The following is a 25726-nucleotide window of genomic DNA, read 5'->3' as shown; positions in this document are numbered from 1 at the left end:
AAATGTCTAGATTTGAGATATTTTGTTCGAATCCCACTAATATCAGGAATGTGCACAGTACCAACCGCCTTAACATGGTCAACTTGCTATACTTGATCAAGAGTTGTTCCACGGGTTGTATTAACTAAGGGAAGTTAACCTGTAGTATAAGTTAACCTGCAGTATACTGAGCTGAGCAGACATCACATTGTATCAAGTTTCAAGTTAGAATAGCAAGTACGAAAGGATATCATGATATACGAGCGCATCGTAGACAGTTCATCTGTAAAGAAAAATGTCGGTGTTATATCAATCTGTCCAAAACTGTACCAAAGGGTGGTACATGCTCGCAGCACTTATTTGTTTATTTAGAAAATTTTCCATCAAGGCACTGAAAAATAACTTATATTTAGCACCTGATGGAAACATATTTTACCAAATTTTAATAATGACTTTGATAAATATTGACGCCAATAATTTTAATTAAAAGATGTCAATCACCTAAAAATAATTATCTCAAGTAGCCATTTCTAAATGGGCTACACAATCCATGGACAATTTTTTTCAAACCTCCCGCGCAAACCATTCCGCATCAAGCGTCACTACTGTAATTCATGGAGAAGGAGCTGGCGCGCGTGCTGCAGCCTTTGGCTCTGGGCTCCGTGCCGGCAAGTGCCATCTCTTCACTATTTGACACGGGCGGCACCGCTGCTGTGCGAGAAGAATGGGCTGACGGAGTCTCCCGCCGCCAGCTGCGCGCTTTGGACAAAGTGTTCGCCAAGTATCTGCGGCGTCAGGCAGCGGACGAGCAAGTGGCGAATCTCTGGAGCTTCTTCGCGTCTCAGGAAGCCATTGATGCTGTGTCGCCAGCTCAGGAAGGCAACGAGAACAGCGAAGCCGTTTACCGCTCTCTCTTCGCTCTGCTGCAGGCTGTCGTGAACGTACGCGACGTATACGCCAATATGAACGACGCCGAGAAGCGAAGCGCGCTGCTGAAGGCTCTAGTGGCCGCTAAAGTATATTTGGCGTGGCTACAGCTGCCTGGAGGGTCCGCGTATGGGCTGTTCATGTCGTACGTGTATCGTCAGGTGCTGGACACACTCAAAAAGTGGGTCGTTCTAATGGCTTCCAAGGAACCAGAACAATCAGCAACAGTACAGAAGAGATCCGGAGGTCGTGGGCGAAAACGAGCAGCTAGAAAGCAGCAGAGCAGCGATGAGGACAGTGACGAGGACAGCCACGAAGTGTTCCAGATGCTCACGAGCTACGGACTGGAGTTAATGGACATGCTGGTGCAATTTCTAGATGGATTCTCCCTCTCTGCGAGTAGAGAATCTATTGTACCGACCATTGAGACTGCGATTGCATTGCAGACAGCACTACCTCCTGATAACGAGGGCACAGCGTCTGCTATGACGACCAAAACGCTGCAGATGTTGGAGGCGCTGGTCAGTGGGACGCACGGTGAGCCATTACAGATTGGACGCGTGATTCTGCATTGCTATATTCCCGGTGTGACGTTCCAGGAGACCGTGGCGAAGGAAAATCGGTCGTCTTTGCGCTTCCACAAACTCACGATTGATGTTATCACTAGGATTCACCATATTGCAGTCAAAGCATGCGAAGAGGACGACGCTGAAGGCACTGCAAGGCAGGAAAACTCGTTGATGCTGTTGGGTTTGATTCAAAATATTTGTCTACAGGCTCCAGGTCTTGCAGATGAGCGGCAACGTGTGCTGTCTTTTGTGTTCTCGACTGTGATGGCTGGACGGCGAGAAAGTGAACTGGAAGAGCAGGCAAAACCGAGTGAATTCCGAGATGAAGAGTGCGTAAGACTGGCGCGGTTCCTGACCAGTTACTCCCGCAACGCTAAGCTGAAGTACCGTCAGTTCGCAGTGGAGCTGATTAGCCGCTTCGTAGTGGAAACCAGGTTCTGGAAGGTGAAGGAGAACGAGCTTCCCGAGTCGCTAGTCCCGTACTCTGGTGTCGGACCGCTTCTTGAAGTTCTGATTGATCGTGCCCGCGACAAGATGTCCCAAGTTCGTACCAAGGCAATTGCTGGAATCTCAGCTATGCTGACGCTCGGGTTGTCTAACTTGGCTAATAGCGAAGATGAAGACAACGACGAGCAGATGGACGGGAACAGGTCGGAAGCGATCGCGAGCTCACTGCAGAGTCTTCTGTACGAATCAGTGATCGGTGATGACGGCAACAAGAATCTCCAGGAGACGCTACTGATGCAGCGCCTTGTTGACCTGTTCCGTGAGCGTTTGGTGGATGATAAGACGTTTGTGCGTAGAGCTGCAGTGCACGCTCTGGAGGCGCTTTTGACGGCCCATTCAGGTGACACTGTCCACGCTTCGTCGAAGAAAGATCTCTTTGACATTCATTCGCGCTGTACGGACTCCTCAGTTGTTGTTCGTGTGCAGTCTATCAAGTCGTTGTCGGTGATTCTACTGAAGTTCCCACGTGATGAGGAAGCACAGAAGTTGTGGAACCTTGGCGTTCTTCCGTTGTGTGTAGATCCCGAGACGAGTGTGCAATCTTGCGCACTGGAAGCGGCAGGAAGAGTTGTGTTTGACCGAGTTCTAACGTGGTACGACTCACGTCGCAACAAGACGCTGCGTGAAGCTCTCGACTGTGTATGGATGCAAGTGTCGCACCTTGATGGTGTTATGGCTCGCTGTTTGCAAAAGGCATTACGAATGCTCATTAAAAGCGACAAGATCGACGTCGAAAAGATCATCAAGACGTGCGTGTTTGCCATCAAAGAAAGCGTGAGTCCATACAGCTCCGGTCAAGAAGTACAAGAAGAAACAGAAGACGAAGCTACTCGTCGATTATTAACGCGCTACTGGGGCTTCAGCTGGATCGTATTGGAGGAACTGGCGTACTCTGGAAATCTTGTTGAGACTGCGAGGGGGAAGCAGCAGAACCTCAGCATCGTGGTCGAGTGCTGGAACAAGCTGCAGGATCAGGCATTGCCGATGGAGTTCAACGATGGATCGAAGCGTATTTTACGTGTGATTGCTGCTATTTCGACTGTTATTGACGCGCAGGACGCAAAGTCAATCGCTGACGGTATTCTGGCGTCGTTGCATTCGTTCGCCATCCCTCTGAACGTCATCGCCGATGGAATTCTCGCTCTGAACAGCATTTGCAAAGCCAAAGCTCCTTCCCCCGAAAAGAGTCGCGACATCAGCTATGCGTGGGGGAACAAGCTACTCGAGTTGTGTGAGATCAACCTGCGCAAGTGCTTTGAAAGCAGTCCAGACAGTGTGGAAGAAGAAACTGCTTTGTTGCAGAAGCAGCTTATCTCTATCGGTGAGGTGGCTCTGCTTGAGTTCAACAAGGACGCTGACAAGAGTGGAGAAGCTGCTCTGTTACCCGTTAGTTCGAGTCTGAAGTCGCTTGTCCAGCTCTTTTTGCCGCCGAAGTTCGTCCCTATCAACCAGACCATGTCACAAGCTGCAGGACAAGGCGATGAAGACGAGATTCCCATTATCTCGGAGCCTGTTCCGCTGCCGACTCCCGTTCGAGTGTGCGCCTTCGTAACTCTAGGCAAATTATGCTTACGCGACGGAGACTTAGCCAAGCAATGCATGACGATGTTTATTCGCGAGCTTCGGACTTGCGAGGAACAGGACATCCGATCGAACATCCTGCTGATCTTGGGCGATCTCTGTATTCGCTACACGTCGCTCGTGGATGCGTATGTTCCAACTATTGCGCTGTCACTACTGGACGAGAGTCGCTTGTTACGTCGTAATACGCTACTGCTATTCTCGCAGCTGATCCTGCAAGACTACATCAAGTGGCGCGAGTCTCTGCTGCGCTTCTTCCTTCGTGCTGCAGTCGACGAAGATGAGGAACTGGCCAACCTGGCGCGTCATGTGCTTTGTGGTCCTCTGTTGCAGAAATCGCCACACATTTTCACGAACAAATTCATCGAGATGATATTTGTGCTTAACGGAATTCAAGGCGACAAGATCAAGTTCTCGGAGCCATACGAACAAGAAGGGACGCGCGAACTCGCGTTGCTGGGAAATGCACTCTACCCTCGACGAGCCAAGCTGTACAACTTTTTGTTGGAGCACATGTCGGACGAGCAGAAGTTGCAAGTATCCATGAAACTCTGTAGCGAAGTACTGGAAGAAGTGATGGACGGCACTCTTCCGTTGTGCGAGAATCCTTCGCAGATCACCGATAGCTGCACAGAGGCAGTTCTTAAAGATACGTTCGCGATTCTGTGCTCGCCAGAGATCAAACTCACGTCTTCGAAGGAGGGCGACGATGAGGACGACGGAGAAGATGCAGCCACTGGAGAGAACGCCAACGTGGCGTCACAGATCGCAGCAGCGAAGGGCAAATTGCTGTCCAAGATGTCCAAGAAGAACTTCCTAGAGAACGTCGTGCCTGTACTCATCGGTCTCAAGCACACACTCGAAGCGAAGCACAGTCCATTGACGCGTTATTTGCTTCACTATATCCGCGAGCTGTTCAAAATGTATCGGCAAGAAGTGAAGGATATTTTCATGAATACGGATCCTCAGATGGCCATGGAAGTGGAGTACGATCTACGCCAACTTGACCTGCACCAACAGCAGCAGAAACAGCAGTCGCGGCGCACGACCTACGCTCCAGAGGATGTACAAACAGCGCCTACTTCTCCGCAGACTAACAAGACCTCGTGTGTTCCTCAGACACCACAAGAGGAATTGTTAGAGGCGAGTCACACCCCCGTGCGCTTACGCAACGAGAAGCATAGACGACGTCAGAGTCTTCCCTCAACACCCACACCGTCTCGAAGTGGAGTCAAACCGCGTGATGTGTCCAGTGAGGAAGCTCGTCCACAGCCATCGGAGACTTCGACGTTGATCTTCTCCCCCAGCCAGGGCCACTCCAACGAGAACTGGCACGTGACTGCCAAGTCCCCTTCAGTAGACAAACCTCAGAGTCGCAGCAAGAAGGGATTCACACAAGAAGATCTCGAAGGCCGCATGAAGAAAGACCTCGATGTAGCATTCGACTCTGCTAGTGACTCGGAAGAAGACGTGCCTCCAACAATCAACACTTCTCGACGCAGAGCAAAGGCAAAGGCCAAAGCTAAGGCAAAGAAAAGTGTCGAAGACGAAGAAGATGAACAACAAGATCGGGACGAGGAAGAAGTTGTGCCACTCCCACTTAAGAAGAAAGCCAAGAAGAAGACCAAGCCTGTCAAGAAGTCCAATGCTGCTACAAGTTCTCGACCCAAACGTAAACGCAACTAGTTAAGAGTTCCCCATGTAAGAAACTGCTTTGTACTGTGCCTCGTGAAGCCATTCCTCTCAGTCTCTCTTTCTTTATCTAATGACGCCGTTGTTCACGGGAGCCGTGCAGGGGCCAGCCGACGTGCCGAACACGTGCTCCTTCCACTTGGCGACGCCATTGTCGTCCGTCTTCATGTCGTCGCCCAGCACAGTCAGCACCTTCTTCTTCTCCACCTGAGCAGGCGAGAAGGGCTCGCCCGTGAGGCCCTCGAACGTGATACGCTCGCCGATCTTGGCGCCCTCGGGAGGCGTGACGAACGCCACCTTCTCCTTGCCGTCTTCCAGAGGCACAGCAGCGCACATGACCATACCGTGGCTACGGAAGCCCACGAGGTTGCGCGGCTTGAGGTTGCACAGCACCAGCACGCGGCGGTCCTGCATCTCCTCAAGCGAGTAGTGATACACTAGTCCACTGGCGATGTGGCGCGGCTCATCCTCGCCCACGTCGATCTCCTCACAGTAGAGTTTGTCAGCCGTCTCGTGCTTCCAGACCTTGACGATCTTGCCCACGCGGATGTCGAGCTTGGTGATCTCGGGTTGGTTGGGGTCGGCAGCTGGTGCTTTGGCAGGCTTGGGAGCCTTGGCCTTCTTGGTCTTAGGCTTCTGTTCCTTCTGCTGCTGCGGCTTCTTGTCGTTGCCGATCGGGGCGTTAGCCTCAATGCCCAGGTCTGTCTCCAGGGAGCTGATGAGGCTCTGAATTTGCTCGGCAGCGCTCATGATCCTTCTATCTGAAGCTGCTGGTGGTGATCGACGAGCACAAATTGGGTTTTAAATTATGAGTCAAATGTCAAATAATATCGCCCCTAGACCATAATGGTTTTTATAAGTATTTATTAATAGTTACATTGATTGAAATCGTTGTAATTGCTACTGTTGTAAATCTTTTTGTCTATTCTTTTAAAATTAAAAGTACTCATTAAAAAATATTAGAGGAAATGGTAGGTTTGAAGGAATATAATACAGTTTGTTTTCAAGTAATGCATCATTTCATCTTTTGACAGCTTAGTCGTAGAGGTAGCTTGATCTCATCGCATGCCATTTATCATGGACACGGAGCTAGGATACATATAGCGCGTACACAGTGACAACCGCGACAATATCTATTTATACGTAGATGCAAGAAATCGTTGATAACTGCTTTCCAGCTCGACATGCCAGCAAGAATGTGTTGACACTTCTCTACAGCGTTAAGTACAAGAACTAGCAATTAATTCAAGCGAAAACGGGGCGGTGGAAGTTAAAAACATGCTTGACAAAGCTGTCACAACGTTGCAACCTTCTCAGGCTAAGAATCTTAGTCTAAGATACCTACTGCTTCATGATGTCTTCGATTGTCTTGACTGTATGTTTCCAAACCACTTCCTTCGCTTCTTCCGTGTGATACTTGGTCGTGGACGCCACCTTTCCATTGTAGTCGAGCAGCCTCCAACCAGTTACGTAGTCGTCATTCAGAAGTGCTGACACCATGACCTTACCGCACGCCTCAGGTGAACGGCCAAACAAAGCAGCTAATCCATTCGCGGGGCCACGCAAATACCACGGTAATCCTTTGGATAAACCGGTGTTCACGAATCCAGGCATTGCGTGCATGAACGAGGCTTTTGAAGCATGCTCCGAGAAAGCTTGAGTCATCAGATCTCTGTCAAATAAGAAGAAACGAAAGTTTTAGCAAATACCAAAGCAAAGAGCTGTATCAGCACACAGTAACGTACGAGTACTGGGTCGTAGCATCTGCGCAACGTTTGCCAGAGTACGTGTGCTTCAGATCGAGGTCGTTCATGTCGATTGCACCACCGTGGCCAGCAGCAAAAATGTTGAGAACACGCACACCGGGACGATTCAGTCCTTCCAGCAAGTCGTGCACCAGCATAAATCTGTACATGAAGAGAGCATGAGTGCACTCACTTAAAGATGGTGACGAGAACTAGGCAACGTACCTCCCATAGTAGTGAGTCGCCATCTTCACGTCAAGACCCTCAGGTGTTTCCGTTCGCCCGTTCAACGTCATGATACCCGGACTCATAACGATCCAGTCGAACTGAGTATTAGCATGCTTTTTCGTAAATTTGCGAACTTCATGCATTAACGACACGTCCAGTTTCTCGTGGACAACCTCCACATTCGGGTTGTTCTCCTTGATCGTCTTCAGAAGCACTTCCGGGTACGATCTCGAGCAGAGCGTCAACTTGGCAACAATGGGTGCGAGTTCCTTCGCAACAGCGAGACCAATTCCAGAAGAAGCACCGACGACGAGGGCGTGTTTGGAAGGGGCAACCATCTCTTGCTTGATGTTTTCTTCGACTTGCGCGTTGGGTTCCGGAAGGAAAAATGAGAAGCGGTTGAACAGTACGCTCAAAACGACGCAGAAAACGGCGAGAGCCACCGGCACTGCTCTCATCGTTGAGTCTCAAATCGGAAAATAGCTGCTGAGTCATTTTTGAGTGGCCTCTCGGATTACTTTACCTTTTTCGGGAAAAGTATACGTCAGTTTTCGTCTGCGTAATCGTTTCGATTGGCCAATAATAACGCGACAGTCTCATGCAGCGAAGAATGCTATCGACGCGACCCGATCGCAGGCCCCGCTGGAGGAGCAAGCCGCGTCCTCGTCGCTGTGAGAGGCCCAACTTCTTTGTTGGTTTCCGCATTACTTCGCCGAGCCTCGTAGCGCGGGTGGAGCGACTACAGACTGCGATCCATGACGCTTGTCCGGAAGCTACACCCTGCCTCATTGACCCCAGAACGCTGCACGTCACGCTCTGTGTGCTGCGTCTTCCGGACGATGCAGGTGAAATTTACTGCATTAGCGCTAGCATTAAAATTGGCCATGTTATTTTACACTTTCGTCGTTGATGTAGCAACGGATCAAGCGTGTCAAGTGCTTCACGCGGAAGCTACTCGAGTGGCAGCGGAGGAGTTTGTGCATGGTTCGCCACGGTTTGATTTCAACAACTGGGAATTCTTCGGCAATAACGACGTGCTACATGCCAAGCTGGATGTGGCAGCAGCCGATGGCCGGCGGTGAGTTGAACAGTAAATTGAAGGAAGATATCAATGTATCAAGGGTTAATTGTGGTTATCCAGATTGAGTGCGGTGGCCGAGCGTCTACATGGAGAATTTGAACAGTTGGGATTTACGACGGAGAATTTTCGTCATCCATACTCACCTCATATGACGGTGTGGAAAACATCGCGCGATCGCGAGCTTATCAAGAGTCTCAACGCTCGACGAATTCCTGATGAACCTTCAGTTCAAGATGATGTTTTCCAAGTCGTGGCCTCGTTCAATAATGCTGCCGAAACAAGTTTGGGAACGGAATACCCGAGATCTATTGAGTTGCTGAACATGAAGGAGAAAGAGGAGGATGGTAAGATTCAGCTTGGTTGCTGTCACGTCAAGTCTAATTCGAATGCTATACATCTGCAGGTTACTACAAACAAGTTGCATCAGCGTTCTGGTGCAGTGGCTAGGAGGCTCAATCAGTCATGAATATTTTGCACTTAGTTAATCAAGCTTAAACTACTTTGCTCTCTTCTTTGGTATTTAGGGAGCTGGCTTAGTTCTCAAGCACAACGCGGTAGCGAGCGCGACCCTCGCGCATGATGGTGATGCCCTCATTAACCTTGGCCATCGGGAGCTTCTGGATAATCGGGCGGACGTTTTTTTCGGATGCGACCTTCAGCATGTCCTCAATGTCCTCGATGCTGCCAATAAGGCTGCCAACCACGCGGATCCCACGACCCACCACGAACATGGGCAGGAACTTGATCTCGTCATTCGGTATACCCAACATCACGAGCGTACCGCGCTTGCGGAGGAGACCCAGGTACTGGTTGTACGGCATTCCCTTGGCGTCGGCGGTCAGGATCAACGTGTTAACCGAGTTAGCTGCCTTCTTGGCATCCTCCGGGTCGCTCAGATTGTAGAACTCTGCAGCTCCCAAATCCAGAATCTGTTGGCGTTTGTTAGCCGAACGTGAGAAAGCCACAGGCACGGCACCAAGAGCACGGATGAACTGGATGGCAAGGTGACCAAGGCCACCAACGCCAATAACTCCGACACGATCGCCAGGCTTAACGTTCTGGTGCTTGAGTGGAGAGAAGACGGTTGCTCCAGCACACAACAGAGGAGCAGCAACATCCGAAGGAATATTCTCAGGGATCTTGAAGGCGAAGGCACTCGATACACGGACGTAGTCAGCGTATCCACCGTAAGCCAAGGCTCCGTCCTCGTACTTGGCGTTGTACGTAAGCACCGCACGGTCGCAGTACGACTCCATCTTGTCAGCGCAGTCGACGCACGGCTTGTCCTCGTCCTTGTTCTGGCAAGACCAGACTTGAGCGCCAACACCTACACGGTCGCCTACAGCCAGATTGGTCACGTTTGAGCCGGCTGCAGTAACTTCACCGACGATCTCGTGGCCAACCACAACGGGGTAGATGGTCGGGCCCCAGCCGCTGTCGATAGTGTGGACGTCCGAGCCACAGATACCGCAGTGCGAGATCTTGATCTCGATATCCTCGTCACCGAGCGGGCGGGACGTGTACTGCCACGGCTTGAGCTCACCGGACTTCTCCATGGCGGCATAGGTGTTGACGGTGCGTGGAGCAGCAGACATAGTTGTAGGAAGCTTGAACAAGGAGGCGGATTGGAGTGCTTGGAACGAAGCAAATTCAGGAATGACCGATTGTTTCCGCGCCGACCAACAGGAGGTTTTGGCACGGGTTCGTGCTCAGGCATCTGCATCGCATCGTGACAGACACGACTGGTGACCATCACGTGATGCTGGGTGCTTCGCCCAGGTTATTGCACATGTTGACATCACGATTCCGTCAGCATCTTGCTGTTCCGATTGCGTGTGGATATGTGTTTACACTTATACGTATCTTGTCAGTGACAGTCACGGGCTATTCTCCGTTAAATTGCTGACGAGAGCGCTCCAAGTACACAGTCTCCATCCTGCATGTAAGGGATCGAATGCTGCTTCGTTTGTCGGTTACCCTGTGACAGCAATCGTCAACATGTTTACCTCTAGGTTCAGTTTGTGTATTGCACACAAATTTGTTCTTTTTGGGGTGACGAAGATAAAATATGTCCGTATGTATTTTAATTAAAAATAACCGATCCAATATCTTTAACATGAGTTTTCTCTTACGATCAAGCGAAAATTTGATACTTTTCGGAGGTCAACCATGATTGCAGATTTACTACTGTCCAATTGTTTCGATTACTCTTCTCTCTTGAGCACTTTTATTGAGTTTAAATGCCAGTATAACGTGATGAGTTTCAACTACGAGGGCGGTCAGCGAGGTATTGGAGTACATTAAGAGCACTTTAACACTTACTAGTCAAGCCAAATCCAATAGTATCCTCTTAATACTCAATCAAGTCGCTAATTAGAGCAAACTGAAAACCGATCGAAATTTAGAAACAGAACTTATTTGCTAAATACCTCTATTGACGTTACGAAAAGGCTAGACCCGTTTTGGTAAAAAAAAATTTATTATTATTATACGGACGTGTTTTGCCTTTTCCCTTTTTTGACCAGGTTTTGAAGTGGAAACATGGGCATTTGTAGCTGGTTCTAGTGGCCTTTTTTTCACTCTGGCTATCTAAATTTAGAGAAACAGGTCAACAATCCTTTTTGCCGCTTTTTGCTTAGCAAATGCAAGTTGAAATTTGAGAGCTATTCCCCAGAAAGAAACTCAACCCTGAGGCATCGCAACCTCTTTTAGATCTATTAAGGTCGCCTAAAAGCGGCGGAAATAGATTGTATGTAGATGATTTCTTATGGATATGTATTAATTTATTTTAAAAAATAAAAAGTAAAAAAATGTCCTCATGCCGTTCGTACTACTGCTATAAGCTTTTTTTTACCTGCTAATCCATATGTAGCAAGACATGTCTTTCATTAAGTTGCAGATATTCGTGGAAGAGCGATCATATTACGTAGCAAAAAGGATGGCATCTTTAAAATAGGAACCCACTGAAAAATACTGAAGTATGCATTTGTATCTCAGTCGGCAAATTCAACATCACAGAGTCGATAGCTCACGTCCAGTATGCGTTTAAGAGCATGCTAGTCCCGAGCCGTGCTAGTTCTTGATCAATCCGAGGTCGCGGATTTGGTTGTATTGTTCTGCAAAAAGTAACACAGATAGTGAGCTAACAAGAACTAATATGAGTGTCTTCATTGGAAGCACATTCGGTGACGTACCTGGGATCTCCATGAGTGCCTGCATAGCAAAACCTCCGTCTGGATTGTTGAGGTTTCCTCTAGGAATGGTGTTGTAGTTCACGAATTGGAAGTTGTCGAAACGACGCTCAGGGAGCTGGTCGTCAAACTCCCTCATTATCGTCCAAGGACCGTCGCCCACACCGACCATAACAATCGCTATTGAGTCAACATTTTCACGAATTGTCAGTCAAAATTAACAATTGGATATGTAACATGTTGAGTGTTTTGAGCCACGTACAGATCGGGTACTCGGATGCCTCCACGATAGCTTGTCGGGCCATGGCAGGGTCGTCGATATGTCCATTGGAGATAATAATCAAGATGTGGTACCGACGAGTCTTCTTGACCATCTTGATTGCTTCGTGGATCACCGGTACGAAGCTGGCTGAAGCGTTGAGCTCCATGGTGGAGGCGATCGCGAAATATTGCTGCAAAACTTCATCCAATTCGCACCCTCGACCTTCCACAAAGGGAAAATATCGCTTTTCAAGTGGACGTTCAGGATGGCCACCGAAACCAAAGGCTGGGATTGAATCGTCGTCATCGAACAGCTCAAACACGCGAGTGATTGCCGAGATGACGGTCTAAATGAGTAAGATAAGACTATCAGCGATCAATATACCAGCCTCACGAGTAAAATCAAAGCAGCAATGTACCTGGTACGGGTTTGCCACGCGTCCAGTCTTATCAACAAAATGCAATGAGCGACCTTCAAACGTTTGCGCTCCCTTCGTCTACGATTATACAACAAACACATTTCCTGTCAGCTACAACATCGGTCACTACCTCACGTCAATCCTTCTCATTTACCAGATTCGATTCCGTGAAATCCACCTGCAAAAAACGTATCAACAAACATAGGAAATGAGGCCACCGTTAAATACATTACCATCATCAACAACAATAAAATACAGAGTGGCACCTACCGCGATGATCAGGTCAGACGACTGCAGCCCCACTTGTCTGTTAAGCCACCACGACGGCGAGTTTGTCATTCACCCAATTACATTTAGAACACCTAAAAACCCGCATCGGAAAAAACGTTGTCGCCTACCGCAGAGCTTTCTGCACTTCCTCTGGTATGAACAATTGGTTTCAAGCAAAGACAACTTTAAACGAGTTGGCGCAGTTAAAAAGCGAGGTATTCGCCACGCACCGACGGAGTTGTAGCTGTCCGGAATCGGCTGGAAGACTTCTCTACTCGACGTGCAGCCCATGGCAAAGTCACAATGACAAGTGCGGAGCTGTCTACTCGAAGACCAGATGGAAAATGTGCTGCAATGCGGACAAGCGACTCAAACCAGCCAATCACGTCTCGTAAACGATTACCCATGAGAGGCGTCTCAGAAAGCCTGGCAATCGAGTGTGTGGGTTCACTGTCGGTTGGAGACATTAAGTGGATTTTGTTGTAGGACGTCAGCTGCAGACAAACAACACACAAGAAGCGATGTACGCTACCTTTATGTTGTGAACTGTGTGCATGTAGTGGTCTGAACAGGTAATTTGACCTTAGGTTAAATTCTCATACTTCATGAAGTGTCTGTGCATCGTTCTCAATGCGTCAATAAGGAGACCAATATCGCGGGAAGACCGTGGCGTGTTGAAGCCATATCCTTGTGGCGTAATATATAGCTCTTATGAGTATTGAAGCGAGAACAATCCAGATATCAAGGGTGAATGACCAGCGCAAGTCTCTAAAAATTCCACCAGTCGTATTGCAACTTTCCGAAGTGAAATATTCGTACAAGAGGGCTCTCTAAGCTAAACTTCACATTTCAAAAGCGATTATTACCTCGATGTCGGAAGAGAAGAAGGCGAGCGACGCCGCGGGTGTGGAGCTGGTTTCAGGCAGTATCAGCCTCCCGTCGGCCGAGGAGAACACGCTGGATGAGCCCGTGTCTACCACCATCGTACGCTGCAGTTATCTCGCTCCTTGCCCGCCTCTTTCCCCAGTATTTAACGCGTTCTGACTATTCGACGCGTGTCTGAGCAGCTCCGCGACCTGCGGCTGGTCGGGGGCAAGTTGCGTGTGGTTCTAATGCCAAGCAACACGTCAGAGGAGACACTCAAGGCGCTGCGGGACTGTACGAACGCTAGTATCAATCTGATTGGGGTTAGAACTCCATACTGACTGCTGTGTGCCTTGTAGGGGACCTCTGGGGCCCGCTATTGCTGTGTCTAACGCTCTCCATCATGTTGAGTGTGACAGCCCCCGCGGCGCAGTCCGCCATGGTGTTTACAGGAGTGTTTGTCGTGATCTGGGTGGGCGCTGCCATCGTCACTATCAACGCGCAGCTACTTGGCAGCTCCATGTACGTCTATAGAATTATTTTCCTTTTTTGTTATTTTGGTGCTAAGGGGGATGTTGATATTGTTACCGAGCAGATCTTTCTTCCAGAGTGTGTGCGTGTTGGGATACTGCGTGTTTCCGCTGAATATCGCGACGTTGGTGTGCATGCTGGCCAAAGTGGTGGTCTCGCATATCTTGCTCCGAATGATCATTGTCAGTGTGGGTTTCCTCTGGTCGACACGAGGTACGTCGCTGTTGATAACTGTTCTATGACGGTATATTGAGGATTGTGTTTGTGATGCTATGATTCCCACTCCACCAGCGTCGGTCGTATTCATGTCCAAATTGGTGCCACCGAAGCGTAAGGCATTGACGGTGTACCCAGTTCTGCTTTTCTACCTGTTCATCAGCTGGATGGTGCTGATTCAATAAACGAAAAAAAAAATGTTTTCGTTGGTAAAATAAGGTGATCATCTGTCAAACAACTTTTATTGCAACGGTGAATTTTTAAAGTTTTTTTTTTCTTACTAAGTAGTAAAACAAAAAGACTTTCACTGTAGTGCATGTAACACCACCTCCAGACGCACGTGCGGCCGCCTCCTACTTGGAAACATTGAAGAAATTGTAGAGCACCGCTGTGACCTCGTTTTGTGCAGTGCATACGTCCACAACGTCGATTCGTTTTTTATCATTTGGCACAAGCTGCACCGCCGCAACTTGTTTACTCTTCGGATTATTCGCGATGCGTGGAGACTCCGTGTGTATCCCCGTAGCAAATGCCACCAAGTGAGCCAGATGCAGAGCCAGCGAAGGCTTGCGGAGTACAGTATCACCCATGTTGATGACAGTCACGAGTGGATCTTTGACCCAGTAATTGCCGAGGTACTTTCGGAAACGCGCGCAAAAACCACAATTATCGTGACAATTTCCCGCCATTTTGTTGACGCAAAATACCAGCACTTTGTCCAAGTGGTTCACGTCGCGAAAAGTAATTGTGGTCTCGTACGTCACAGGCGCATTGTTTGGGACGAAAATGCCGACTCGCTCACGGGGTTTTGCAGGCTGCAGTGACAATTTCAACTTGATAACAAGCTCTTTTCTCTTGTCGCGCGTGGAGTCGATCACAGTAATGTCAGCGATTCGCTGCAATTGCAGTCGGAGTCTCAGTATATCGTCATGTGTCAACGATGGCTCTAGCAACGAAGCTGCAAACGGGATCGATGCCAACTTCCGTGGAATGCGTCTCGGGTCGCTCGAATCCTGACCCGTCCACTTCCTCAAGAATCTTCGATAAGCTGAAGAAGAAGCCGAACGAGGCAGCTCGCTCGTGGCTTTTGCTTGAAAAGCGACGCTGTCAGCCATCGCAGCAAATTGAGAAGTACGCATGGGTTCAGGCTGGTCGAGCCGCTGGACTCCGGCTCGCTTGTATTGCGCCCAAGTCGTTGATGATGTGAAGATTGCCTCATGTAGATTATGGGGCGGTCCAGAAGAGAAACACGCGATTTGATGCCGGCTTTCAGTCAAGCCATTCATAGAGTTTCCGTATGCCAGCGTTCGAGAAATCTGTACCTTTACAATGCAAAGATTCGAACAGTAGTTTTTGTAGATCGGATCAATTATTCACAGTGTCCCTACCATACGTTCATGATGTGTGCCGCCGTAAATGGCAATGTATCACTGCTTTCTTTCGTACTCACGAATTCTACAGTTTCATTCATTTTTCTAAAAATTGCTATTTTCAAAGCATTTTTAAAATTTCAAATCTTAGAGCAATAATTGTTATTAAACTTATAAACTATTCTTCGTGAGCTTCACTCAAAAATGAGTTCTAAATATTCAATTTTGGGGAAATAGTTGATATTATTTTAAATTAAGGCAACAGAATACATTCAATTTTGGGAAACAGTTGTCATGGTTTATTTCAGCAAAATTTTATGTGTTTAAAATAAAGGTTTTATTTCTGGTTGTTTTATCAAACATCCGGTTTAAATTAATGTGTCTGCCACACAATCTATTTCGAGAGATCTGATTGGCCTGGATGGCATTCAGACGAAAAAAAAGCCATTAAAATTTTAATGGTTTTTTTTCGTCTGAATGCCATCCAACGGCAAGGTTTATTTGGGTTATTTTGGAACGATTTCAAAATAGTCCGATTTTGGGTCGTAATAATATTTGATTGGATGGCATTCAGGATCTATCGAAATATTTTTTCCATTCCCATTTAAGTTGTGCTAGAACTTTCGATGAAAATGTCAAAATATGTGTGTGTGGCTCACACACATTGACACACATGAGAGCTATCTGTGTCCCAAGCCGCGTGCGGCTCTCGACGCTGCGCTGCTGTGCCCATCTGCACGTCGGTCGCGCCACGGGCCCTGCAACGGAGGACTTCGTTGTCCGCTCTCCCTTCCAACCAAGCACAGCTCCCAAACTCCGTGTGAGCGAGGCAGGGACCGATGCACAGTGGGTCAGCGTCGCCCCTCGAGGTATCGGCAGCCCCGACCTGTGGGCGAAAGACATGCCCCGCGTGGACATCAGCAAGACGTTGACGTCGTCATACACCAGCAATTTCATCCAAGCGGCAGTGAACCCGTCAGTGGTCACCAGAGCTGGTGAGAAACAAGCCTACGTAGAAGCTCTGGCGCTTAACGAGGCCGTGGAGGACCTGGACATCCCGCGCGAGTGCTTCGTAGTGTCCACTCTGATTGGCAGCAATGTGGTGCATCCGACCAATCCGGATGCAGACGACAGACTCACCCAGGAGTACGTGGAGAAGGGCGTGGAGATCACCATGAACGAGTTGGATGTCGAAACGCTTGACCACGTCGTGTGTCAGATCCCCGACGAATTGGCTCTGATCTCTAGTAAACGTGGCGAATTGATGGAGAAGTTGAAGACGACGTGTGATGCACTAGAAAAGCTGTGCAATGACGGAAAAGTGCAGAGTTACGGCTTCTCGTTGCCGAGTTTCGACTCGTCACGCGAACCATTGGAAGAGCTGGTGGAGAAAACTTTTACTCCGTTGTCAGAACAGTTTGGACGGTTTGCCTCGTTGCAATTGGCCCAGAATGTGGGGAGTGCGATCTCCCCTTTACCTGAAGCAGTAATGCAGTTCCGCAAGGAGCGTGAGATGCTGCTAATTGGTGACCGACCTCTCGAGACGATGCTGTCGAGTGGCAACCCGTTTCATCTAACCACCTACAACGACATGGTAGGTGAGGATGTGGCGTTGTTACTGAAGACGGCGTTCAATCTTGCTATCGCTGTGGAGAAGAAGTACGTGGAGAAGATTCGTCCTGATAAGGAGCACCTTGATCTCCCACCACCGGAGGATGTGGCATGGGGACACATTCTGGCTAATCAGCACAGCCAGTTCGACAACCTCCAGGTCTGGAGATACGTCCGTGAGACGCAGATCTTCCCTCGCTTAGACGCGACCATCAAGGAGTTCAACAAACACAAGGAGACCGAGGAACTGGGCTTTGCCTACTCAATGGCGATGAACCAGCTGCTCAAGTGCTTCACTGGATCTGTTGAGGTAGATTTTCTAATGTTTTTTTCTTTCCTTATAGACACTTTTACTGACCTTTTGTGTTTACGTGTGCTAGCTGGTTGACGCTGACCGTGCGAGCAACATCATGAGCGCGTGGAAGGAGAAGGGACTTCTTGTGTCGGACAATATGAGTATCCAAGAAGTGGCAGTGATGGCTACACTCAGCTCTGGCATAGACATCACATTGCTCGAGGAGCAGCTCCCGGCTTCGTCCTCGCTGCCTTTCACTCACAGATTCTCTCCCGATCAACTGCAGCAGATCGTAGCTCTAACGCGGCCTCATCTTACCGTCGAGAAGTGAATAATCGACTGAATAGACCCCATGGCACACACCCCCATGTAACCATTTTTGAGCTCATGTAACCATCTTGGATTCTGCCATAAATTGTCACGAGAAAGGCCGAAAATATCTCATTTCCGTCGTCTTCCCCTCAATTGGCACTTGGTCCTGGTCGGCAAGTGACCGTTTTAGCATCGTCGAAGGTGACGTTGCAAGTGCATTGAGCGACTCGCCAGCAGGAAGAAGAAGCGACCTTTATTAATTCCTACTTGGGCGCCATGGCACCGGCGACTGCAGCGTCGGCGTCGCTGACACGCGACAATATCAAGTTCCTGGCCATCGCGCGTGCCACGGACAAAGTGATCGTGGCCAGTTATATGCACCAGTCAGGTGGAAAACCTGCGCGTGGAGGAGAGGTCGAGGTGAACACATTCAGAGAAATGCTGAGCAAGGTGATCCGAGCCCCGACGTGGAAGACACAAGTGACACCCAACGGCCGCCACTCGCTCGAGTGCGACCCCAATAAGTTCCACTTCACTATGAACAACGACGAGCTCGTGTTTGCAGCCATCACCGCCAAGGACTACCCCATCCGATTGGCTTTTCAGATGATCTCTGCGGTACAGACTGAGATCGTGCCAAAATACGGATCAAAGGCACTGACGTGTCGAGAGGTGCGTCTAGAAGGCTGTAAGGCATGGAATACTGTGTTATTTAGTGTATGTGTGTATTTTGACTGCAGAATGGACTGGATAAGGACTGCGCCAAGGCGTTCGCAGCTATTGCCAGTGGATACGACGACCGCACCAAGGTGGATAAGCTGTCCGAGGTGATGCATCAGGTGGACGGCGTCAAGACGGTTATGCACAATAATATTCAAGTGGTGCTGTCCAATACGGAGAAGATGGAGGTCGTGGAACAAAAGACCAACGACCTGAACGAGCAAGCCAAAGTCTTCCGCAACACTGGTCGAAAGCTGCGTCGGCAAATGTGGTGGAAGAACGTCAAGCTCACGATCCTGCTGGGCATCTGCGCTGTGCTCGTCCTCCTCATCCTCCTCGCAGTGCTAGGCGTCTTCAAAAGCTCCAGCAAGGACTCCAAGAGATTACTCCGAGCCTTGTAACCAAGTCATGGCAACTGCAACTTGCACATGTAGCCAAGTTACAATAAACCTATATAACGTCATTTCAAAAATCATGTGCGCCACGTTATTCGTTATTAAAGGTTCAACTCTTCCGCGAACTACTGTAATTGGCGCCAAGAGCTCATTAAGCATGACGACCGAGACCGCGCAGGAGCTGGAGAAGACGCTAACGGACCCTCGCTACGTGCGCGGCGTGTCGCTGCTGAAGGAGAAGCGTCTTGAGGAGGCGGTGGTGGCTTTTGGGGATCTGCTACGCACTATGTGCGAGGCGGAGGGCAAGAGCGACTCGTTAGCTGTTGCTCCAGTCTATTATGAGTACGGCCACGCTCTGTTGAGTCTTACGGAGGTTACAGCCAGTCTCTTCGGTGGTGCCGTGGAGGGAGCGGCAGCCAGCGGAAGCGGAGACGGCGAACAGGATGCCAAGGAGGCAGCGGACGACCTTGAAGCCGCCTGGGAAGTCATGGAGCTGGCACGCGTCATCTACTCGCGCTACCCTGGGGATCAGGCGGTTGAGACGCAGCTGGCTCGAGTGTATACGAGACTCGGAGACTTGGGACTCGAGAGCGACCAGTTCGAACAGGCCAAGGCGGACTTTGAGAAGGCTCTACTACTGCGGAGGAAGCTGCTGAAGGCTACACAGGCTGAAGACACGACGCAGTTGGCGGATCTGTACTGTCAACTGGCTATTGCCTGTATCTACAGAGACTCTACGGCTGATAAGGACAAGGAAGTGGTGCCTAATGAAGAACTCACGCATTATGTGATGGCTGGACGCGTCATGGCGGAGAATATTCATCGTGTGGCCAAGAAATGTGACGACAAACTGCAGAAATTTGCGGAGAAGATCCCAAAGTATTCACTGGAAGAAGAAATGGAGCCGACGGGTAAAGGCAAGAGGAAAGCGCCGTCAAGTGAGGATTCCCCGCTGTCGCTGCAGTTTAATGGAGAACACCCAGAGGCGATGAAGGAGGACTTCTTCAAGTGCGTTGGAGTCAAGGAAGACGAGGAGGACAAGATGAAAAAGGACGAGAAGACGCTGCTGGAGTACATGGAGATATACTTGGAGCTCAAGGAGAAGGTGGACGGCATTAAGGAGACCATTGCTGGAGCTGTAGCCAAGGATTCCAAGGAGGAGGCTGTGACCACCATTGGATTCGGACAGACCTCTTCTGCCCCTGCAGTTAACGTGATCCCAGTGAAGAAGCGGAAAACGGAGACATCAGAGAAGACGGAGAAGGCAGAGGCTGCTGACAAGTGAAAATCACGTCTAAGATCGCAGCAATACATCAAGACGAAACGAGCAATGTTTGTACTTTTTGTTTGAGGTATAAGAGCTCCCTGATCCATTCTGTTGTGTCTTGGCTCTTGTTGTTTCTAGTCAAGTTGTTTAAGCGCTGAGATACGAGTCGCGAACGAGCTGGAAGATCTTGGTGGCGTCCACATCAGCCGAGGCGCTGACGCTGAAAACCTCGAGCTGCAGTTCGTCAAGCGCACCCTCAAGCGGCACACGGTATCGGTGACCCACCGCCTGCATCTGAGCCAGTGCACTGCGGAACCAGTTATCGCGCGGGTCCGAGCCTTCCGAGTCGCATTCGGCCTTGTGTTCGGTAATAACGCGGTTGAATCCACGGAACAACAGCACGAGCAGTTGTCGCAGTTCGTCCTGCAGACGCTTACGGCTATCCTCAAGTGCTGCAACGTCCGGCATCTCCTCGTTGTCGCGGTCGTCCGATGATCTGGGCGTGGAAGCCTGCTCCAACTGCTTCGTCTTGGCTCCAATAGCGTCCTGTACGAACTTGAGCGTGTCGTTCAGGATCTCCCACACATACGGCCAACTGTACTGCTGCACAGCATCGGCGGTGAACACCCACGTCACAATAGTCAACGGGCGGAGTAGACCTTGACGCAGCATCGAGTTGAGAATGAGACCGATGTGTTGCGGCGACTTGAGCCAGACCGAAGCCACAGTCTTGACCACCACAAGTTCGTCAGCTTCCGTCTCCTCGGCCGACTGGTCTTCACCACCGAACAGCTCGTTGCGCTTGCCATACTTCTCCAATAGTAGACGCATGTGCGTGAACGTGGCCACGCCAGCCTCCAAGATACACGTCCACACAACTTCCACAGCTTCAGCACGCGAGATCTCGAGACGAGGCAGTTCTTCGTTCAGCCACGAGCGCAACGCAGATGCAGGCGGATGGCCCTTCAGCTTCGTCGTCACGGATTGATAGAAGTCTGACGCTGGACTGGCTGAGTCAGGAGCGCTAGCTGTGTCTTCTTCTTTGACAACCTGGAAGCGGATACGAGGCTTGGGAGCAGGAGGCAGCAGCACGTGGAACTCAGCAGGCAGTACACTCTGCATGTGCTGCAAATACGAGAGGCGCACGCAGCGTTCGATAACAGCGCTGACAAACAGACGCTGCGGGTCGTCCTCACTGGCTTCCAGTACATACGCCCAGGCCGCCCAACGCCATTTAAACTCGAAGTTGGACAGGAAATGGCTCAAGAGCAGCACGAACGAATCCACAGCAGCTGCTCGCATTGTCGGCACTTCCCGGAACAGCAGCTCCACTACAACGGCCAGTGCAGGCGACACAACACGAGCGTCGGTCTTCACGAGATGATACAGCACCGAGCAGTAGTAAGCCAACTTGGCATTGGCACTCTCGCCCAGAGCAGCAACCAACAGCGTCTCCACCAGCAAATACTCGCTCTTGACGGGAGTCGCTCCTTCTGCTTGAGTCGAAGCGAACCGATCGTTATATGCACGACACAGACCCAGCAGCAGCTTGGCAGCAATAGCAGGCTTCGGGTGCGACGTCTCCAGTGCATCAATGAAATGGCTGCGAGTGATGAGGTACGAGGCCAACGGCAACGTCGCAATCGCCGCACCAGCAGCACCAGATTCATCCGACAGTATACGGAACCACGTTGTATACGTCGGGATCTTGGTAGCGTCCAGCTGTGGAGGATAACAAGACTGTTAGTGAAACGTAAAACTCGCCAACACAGCACTGTGTTACATGCATACCTTTGTCAGGTCGATGGACAGTGACGCAGCCAGTGTATGAGTCTCCGAGCTCTCAAACTCTGAAGCGAAGACGCCCTGTGGATGGTTAATACCTGGCAACTTCCACTTGTCGTCTCCTTCTCCGTTCCGAATGGCATTCAACGCGTCCCAGGCCAGCGACAGCGCGTCGCTTGACGCACATAATGCTGGTAACTCATCATCACTCTCCGGTCCCCAGAGCAGATCGAGCTGCAAGCGTCTCGTCCTCCACGACGACGGACCGGCACTGGATCCACGCGGATTGTTCTCCTCTTCACGATGCGAGACGTACTCTCTGCATCGACTCAATAAACTGTCAAATAAATTTTCCGAGGCAGCAGCCAGCGCCTTGCCACTGTGCAGCAGTGTATCCAGCACCACAGACGCGAAGAAATCCTTCCACGCTGCAGCGTCCTCCCTCTCTCTCAACGAGGCGTGAGTCTCATCATCTGCGTCCCAGTCGTCAGGCGTACAGAGTCCCTGTAGAGAGTCCAGCATAGCCAGCACGTCCTCAGCCTTGCACACTTTAGCTGCCACCAGTTCAGCCAATAGTCTCACTGTAAGTCTCACTCTCGTAGCCACTGCATTCACATCACCATCCCGACGCAGTACGTCGGTATCAGGCGTGTCTGCGTCCTCAACCTTTTCGGTACTAAAGAAATCCACATCTCTCTGCAGCGAACGCGTGGCCCCGGCTACGATTTCGCGTCCAAACGCCGGTTTTCTAGCATTTACGAGCCCCACGAGCGTCGCGTACAGCGCCGTCTTGTGGGCCAGACGCGACGCGCCACGCAGCACGAGTGTAGCCAAGTGACCGAGCTTTACGTCCTGAGCATCTGGCTCCAGTTCACGCAGTAGAAGGTCGCTGGTGCGTGAGAGCTGGTCGCGCTCTACACCGTCTCCGAGCTCCACGACAGCCTTCTTGGCCAGACGCCAAGCTCGTGCTCGATCACTCTCGTTGAAGCGGTCACGGTCACGACGGTCATAACGTCGAGATCCTCCGTAGCGATCGTCCACGCGCGAGCGCTTGTAGCCACCACCGTCGCGGTCGTTGTCATCGAACGAGCGCTTACGACTCGGGCCATACATGGCTATTGTTGGACTGGCGGATATGGGGGGAATGGTGTTAAGTACGAAGTAGTGTGATATACATCATTTTTTATCTTGAAAGGTTGTGTGCGGATACTTTTTATTATCAAAAAGACAAAGATGAAGATGGTGTGGATGTATGCAGGAATGAAGGTTGCGAGTGCGAATTTGCTGCCTGGAGAGAGGCCGCCGGTGGTGCATACGTACCGCAATGCATACGGGACGCACTTTGATGTGTCGTCGACGTGGATGTTGCTGCTAGGAATGTATGTGGTGTTTGTGGTGGGTGGGTTATTGCTCTTGTCGGTGATCCCGGTGCGCTTCGCGACGAATGAGAAGTTGGAGGCGCCGTTTGTGCTCTGGTTTGGATCTACAAAGAAGAAGAAGAAGAAGAAGAAGAAGGTGAAGCGCGTTGAGAAGAAACAAGAAGATGAACCAGTTGAGACTGAGAGCTTGCTGTGGCGAGCATCGACCTGGATGGTGCAGACCATACGTAGATTTTTCGCGTCTGCTCCAAGCCGTGACGCCGATGTGCGCTATCGCTTCCACGCAGATATGACCCAGCAGTTGGCAGCGTCGGTCGCAACCGCCAAGACGTACGAAAGTATTAAAATACCGGTCGCTGAGACTACGGATGACTTCGAGACGAAATCACCTCCTCCACAGGAGAATCTGAGCGGAGCTGTGACTGCAGTCGTTGAGTTTAAAACTCCAGCTTCGACCGGTGATTTACGTACGTCTACGCGTCCTGCGAGCCGCTCGAGTATCTTTGTATCGACACCACCGTCTCCGCCTTCTGCTGGAAGGATGCAGCAACGCAGCACCAGACTCGGTAGCGATGCAAGCTCTGTCAAAGCCGAGTCAATTGGTCGTCGTTCGCGCGCAACTTCAGGTGCTAGTATGGTGGAGACAAAGGAGGATTTTGTACGTGCAGCGTCGCGTCGTCAATCCATGGCTGTTCGAACCGAGAGACGTGTGGCGTTGGCACGTGAAGATGTGTCCTATGAAAACTTGGAGGACGATGAGATGCAAGTTTACGAATATCTCGAGTTTGTCCGCGAGCTACTTGATGGTCTAGCCCTAAAGAAACTCTGTCAGAAAAGTGGCCGTGTGGTTTCTCGCAAATTGTACATCACAGCCGACATGCAGGTTGTTTTTTGGAACTCGATCGGTGCGATTAAGCGGCAAACACGGAAAAGCAGTCTGCGAACAGAGCTCATCGAAAGTGTTGAGAGAGGAGTCCACGGTAGCGATAAAGTCGTGGCTAGATCGACACCCGAGCGTGAAGCACTTTGTGTATCCATCCGCTGCAGCGACGGTAAAATGCTGGTGTTGGAGGCCAAAACTGAAGCCATGAGGCAACGACTATTCCTCGGTTTCTCTAGATTAGCTCAAGAGAAGCACGAAGAGGAGAAAGCAGCAGCGACCATCCCGGAGGAAAGGGAAGAAGAATTTGACGATCGAGACGAACACAAGACACTGGCTGAAACACAGACGAAAATGATGCCTACGATAGCTGAGGGTTCACTTGAGAGAGCTTTGGCTGTAACAGAGGCCCATGAGAGCGAGCTTGAGTACGAGGAGAAAGCTGTTGCACCGGTGCTAGAAGAAACGGTACTGCGGCATGAGCTTCTCTCGGTTAGATCAAGCTACGGTCAAGCTGATGATATCGATGAGGTCTTGCATGCGGTATCAACTCCGTTGGACGAGGACGATATATCGCTACTACAGCGCGAAGAAGGGCATCAAGAAGAGCAACGCGAGGAAGAAAAATCGGAGGAGAGAGTGGTAGACGACGATATTGAAAATCTCAGCGACGACCCGGAATTGAGCCGAGAGTAGGCTGGTTCATGCAGACGTTCATAGGTTTTCAGCAATCAAACTGCTTAGATGCAGATCCGGTTTAACTAACAACAAGGACGCTAAAGCTTCACGTGCACAAACTGCGGTGTCGACTGTGCCGTCATGGAGTTTACGGTCATCACTCTTATTTGTGGCTTCATTTTTTCCAAGTGCACTATTTATGGCGCTTAGTTTTGGAATATCGAAACTACATAAAATATGCTGGTGTGGAGGTTTCAGGTCGTGGCATCACCAGGGCCCGCAATGCCGCCCCCTGTGCTGTGTTGCGCTCTCCACCGTTCATCTATCCTGACTTACTGCGCTTCTTTGGTATCGGCCGGAAGCAAGCGACACTGAGCTTAAAACCCTCGGTATTATTGCATCTTTTGCGACTTTAATCTGATAATATCAAACAGGCTGCTTTCTGTCTGTGAGAGGTTTACAATGCTGCGAGCACGGCATATTCTCGTTCAAACAACTAGCCGCAGCACTGACAAATACTTCATGAACTAAATGTCGTCGCTTATGCTGGAAATTTTCCTCTCCGAAGTAGAATAACCCCGCAAGATCCTGGATAACTCACCTTTTGTTTTCGGGAATGATTAATCACACTTTTGTAGCATTGCAAGAACAACTTAGAGCTCGCGGTGCCTATCCGATCGATTGCGGTGCAGTTTGGCGCAGGCTAGAGTGTTATCTGATCAAAGGTTCTTTGCATTTTGTCTCGCTAAATGCATGTTACGCGAATTCAGTCAACTGCGTACTAAATGGCAGCCATTTGACTTGCTTAGATCTCCTTGCTCATAGATCCTCAAGACGACCTACAGGGCACTACAGATATCGATTGCCGTCACAAATCTATGCATGCAGCTGACAAGGAAGTTATCACGATACTTATCTAAGCGTGGTAAACAGGCAACTTTCTTTTAAATGTAGTCGGCAATACCATAGTTTA

At 50.0% G+C, this 25726-nt stretch overlaps 13 protein-coding genes across 20 annotated transcripts; 7 read left to right on the top strand and 6 right to left on the bottom strand.

The window, feature by feature from the left end:
• The first annotated feature begins 488 nt into the window (after positions 1 to 488).
• Positions 489 to 5428, top strand: PPTG_10403 (hypothetical protein). Its single transcript, XM_008905087.1, has one exon. The coding sequence runs from the start codon at positions 594 to 596 to the stop codon at positions 5247 to 5249; it is 4656 nt and encodes a 1551-aa protein (XP_008903335.1). The 5' UTR covers positions 489 to 593; the 3' UTR covers positions 5250 to 5428.
• PPTG_10402 (methionine-tRNA ligase, beta subunit) lies at positions 5124 to 6059 on the bottom strand. The gene has a single exon (XM_008905086.1). The coding sequence runs from the start codon at positions 6003 to 6005 to the stop codon at positions 5322 to 5324; it is 684 nt and encodes a 227-aa protein (XP_008903334.1). The 5' UTR covers positions 6006 to 6059; the 3' UTR covers positions 5124 to 5321.
• A 298-nt stretch (positions 6060 to 6357) lies between these two features.
• On the bottom strand, positions 6358 to 7701 carry PPTG_10401 (hypothetical protein). Its single transcript, XM_008905085.1, has 3 exons — positions 7226 to 7701; positions 7001 to 7162; positions 6358 to 6927 (listed from the first exon to the last, which is right to left on the bottom strand). The coding sequence occupies exons 1-3, from the start codon at positions 7684 to 7686 to the stop codon at positions 6597 to 6599; spliced, it is 954 nt and encodes a 317-aa protein (XP_008903333.1). The 5' UTR covers positions 7687 to 7701; the 3' UTR covers positions 6358 to 6596.
• Positions 7702 to 7794: 93 nt separating this feature from the next.
• On the top strand, positions 7795 to 8842 carry PPTG_10400 (hypothetical protein). Of its 3 annotated transcripts, XM_008905084.1 has the most exons (4): positions 7795 to 8073; positions 8144 to 8306; positions 8370 to 8653; positions 8713 to 8842. In XM_008905084.1, the coding sequence occupies exons 1-4, from the start codon at positions 7827 to 7829 to the stop codon at positions 8754 to 8756; spliced, it is 738 nt and encodes a 245-aa protein (XP_008903332.1). In that variant the 5' UTR covers positions 7795 to 7826; the 3' UTR covers positions 8757 to 8842. The 3 variants fall into 3 exon arrangements, with proteins under 3 accessions (XP_008903332.1, XP_008903330.1, XP_008903331.1); XM_008905082.1 differs by having other exon boundaries at positions 8370 to 8842; XM_008905083.1 differs by having other exon boundaries at positions 7795 to 8306.
• Positions 8754 to 10280, bottom strand: PPTG_10399 (hypothetical protein). Its single transcript, XM_008905081.1, has one exon. It carries the CDS (start codon positions 9902 to 9904, stop codon positions 8843 to 8845), a length of 1062 nt encoding a protein of 353 aa, XP_008903329.1. The 5' UTR covers positions 9905 to 10280; the 3' UTR covers positions 8754 to 8842.
• Positions 10281 to 11118: 838 nt separating this feature from the next.
• On the bottom strand, positions 11119 to 12908 carry PPTG_10398 (hypothetical protein). 4 transcript variants are annotated; one of them, XM_008905078.1, is made up of 8 exons: positions 12681 to 12908; positions 12579 to 12600; positions 12451 to 12487; positions 12335 to 12358; positions 12181 to 12258; positions 11763 to 12108; positions 11504 to 11680; positions 11119 to 11425 (listed from the first exon to the last, which is right to left on the bottom strand). In XM_008905078.1, the coding sequence occupies exons 1-8, from the start codon at positions 12739 to 12741 to the stop codon at positions 11382 to 11384; spliced, it is 789 nt and encodes a 262-aa protein (XP_008903326.1). In that variant the 5' UTR covers positions 12742 to 12908; the 3' UTR covers positions 11119 to 11381. The 4 variants fall into 4 exon arrangements, with proteins under 4 accessions (XP_008903326.1, XP_008903325.1, XP_008903327.1 ...); XM_008905077.1 differs by having other exon boundaries at positions 11119 to 11680; XM_008905079.1 differs by having other exon boundaries at positions 12451 to 12908.
• A 20-nt stretch (positions 12909 to 12928) lies between these two features.
• On the top strand, positions 12929 to 15446 carry PPTG_10397 (hypothetical protein). 3 transcript variants are annotated; one of them, XM_008905074.1, is made up of 6 exons: positions 12929 to 12973; positions 13038 to 13434; positions 13518 to 13608; positions 13674 to 13836; positions 13910 to 14058; positions 14137 to 15446. In XM_008905074.1, exons 2-6 carry the CDS (start codon positions 13321 to 13323, stop codon positions 14244 to 14246), a joined length of 627 nt encoding a protein of 208 aa, XP_008903322.1. In that variant the 5' UTR covers positions 12929 to 12973; positions 13038 to 13320; the 3' UTR covers positions 14247 to 15446. The 3 variants fall into 3 exon arrangements, with proteins under 3 accessions (XP_008903322.1, XP_008903324.1, XP_008903323.1); XM_008905076.1 differs by having other exon boundaries at positions 13910 to 15446; XM_008905075.1 differs by having other exon boundaries at positions 13038 to 13608.
• Positions 14282 to 15466, bottom strand: PPTG_10396 (hypothetical protein). The gene has a single exon (XM_008905073.1). The coding sequence runs from the start codon at positions 15345 to 15347 to the stop codon at positions 14415 to 14417; it is 933 nt and encodes a 310-aa protein (XP_008903321.1). The 5' UTR covers positions 15348 to 15466; the 3' UTR covers positions 14282 to 14414.
• A 638-nt stretch (positions 15467 to 16104) lies between these two features.
• On the top strand, positions 16105 to 17668 carry PPTG_10395 (hypothetical protein; the record flags this gene model as incomplete). The annotated part of the gene is made up of 2 exons (XM_008905072.1): positions 16105 to 17352; positions 17423 to 17668. 2 exons carry the CDS (start codon positions 16105 to 16107, stop codon positions 17666 to 17668), a joined length of 1494 nt encoding a protein of 497 aa, XP_008903320.1.
• A 257-nt stretch (positions 17669 to 17925) lies between these two features.
• Positions 17926 to 18770, top strand: PPTG_10394 (hypothetical protein; the record flags this gene model as incomplete). Its single annotated transcript, XM_008905071.1, has 2 exons — positions 17926 to 18321; positions 18390 to 18770. The coding sequence occupies 2 exons, from the start codon at positions 17926 to 17928 to the stop codon at positions 18768 to 18770; spliced, it is 777 nt and encodes a 258-aa protein (XP_008903319.1).
• A 100-nt stretch (positions 18771 to 18870) lies between these two features.
• On the top strand, positions 18871 to 22285 carry PPTG_10393 (hypothetical protein). Its single transcript, XM_008905070.1, has one exon. The coding sequence runs from the start codon at positions 18922 to 18924 to the stop codon at positions 20047 to 20049; it is 1128 nt and encodes a 375-aa protein (XP_008903318.1). The 5' UTR covers positions 18871 to 18921; the 3' UTR covers positions 20050 to 22285.
• On the bottom strand, positions 20078 to 22955 carry PPTG_10392 (hypothetical protein). The gene is made up of 2 exons (XM_008905069.1): positions 21823 to 22955; positions 20078 to 21753 (listed from the first exon to the last, which is right to left on the bottom strand). Exons 1-2 carry the CDS (start codon positions 22927 to 22929, stop codon positions 20179 to 20181), a joined length of 2682 nt encoding a protein of 893 aa, XP_008903317.1. The 5' UTR covers positions 22930 to 22955; the 3' UTR covers positions 20078 to 20178.
• Positions 22956 to 23015: 60 nt separating this feature from the next.
• On the top strand, positions 23016 to 24940 carry PPTG_10391 (hypothetical protein). The gene has a single exon (XM_008905068.1). The coding sequence runs from the start codon at positions 23050 to 23052 to the stop codon at positions 24769 to 24771; it is 1722 nt and encodes a 573-aa protein (XP_008903316.1). The 5' UTR covers positions 23016 to 23049; the 3' UTR covers positions 24772 to 24940.
• The last annotated feature ends 786 nt before the right edge of the window (positions 24941 to 25726 follow it).

The sequence above is a fragment of the Phytophthora parasitica genome (genome assembly GCF_000247585.1).
Source record: "Phytophthora parasitica INRA-310 unplaced genomic scaffold supercont2.19, whole genome shotgun sequence".
Taxonomy (NCBI): domain Eukaryota; phylum Oomycota; class Peronosporomycetes; order Peronosporales; family Peronosporaceae; genus Phytophthora; species Phytophthora nicotianae.
Note: the sequence above shows the minus strand (reverse complement) of the source record. Positions and strands in the feature narration are given on the sequence as shown.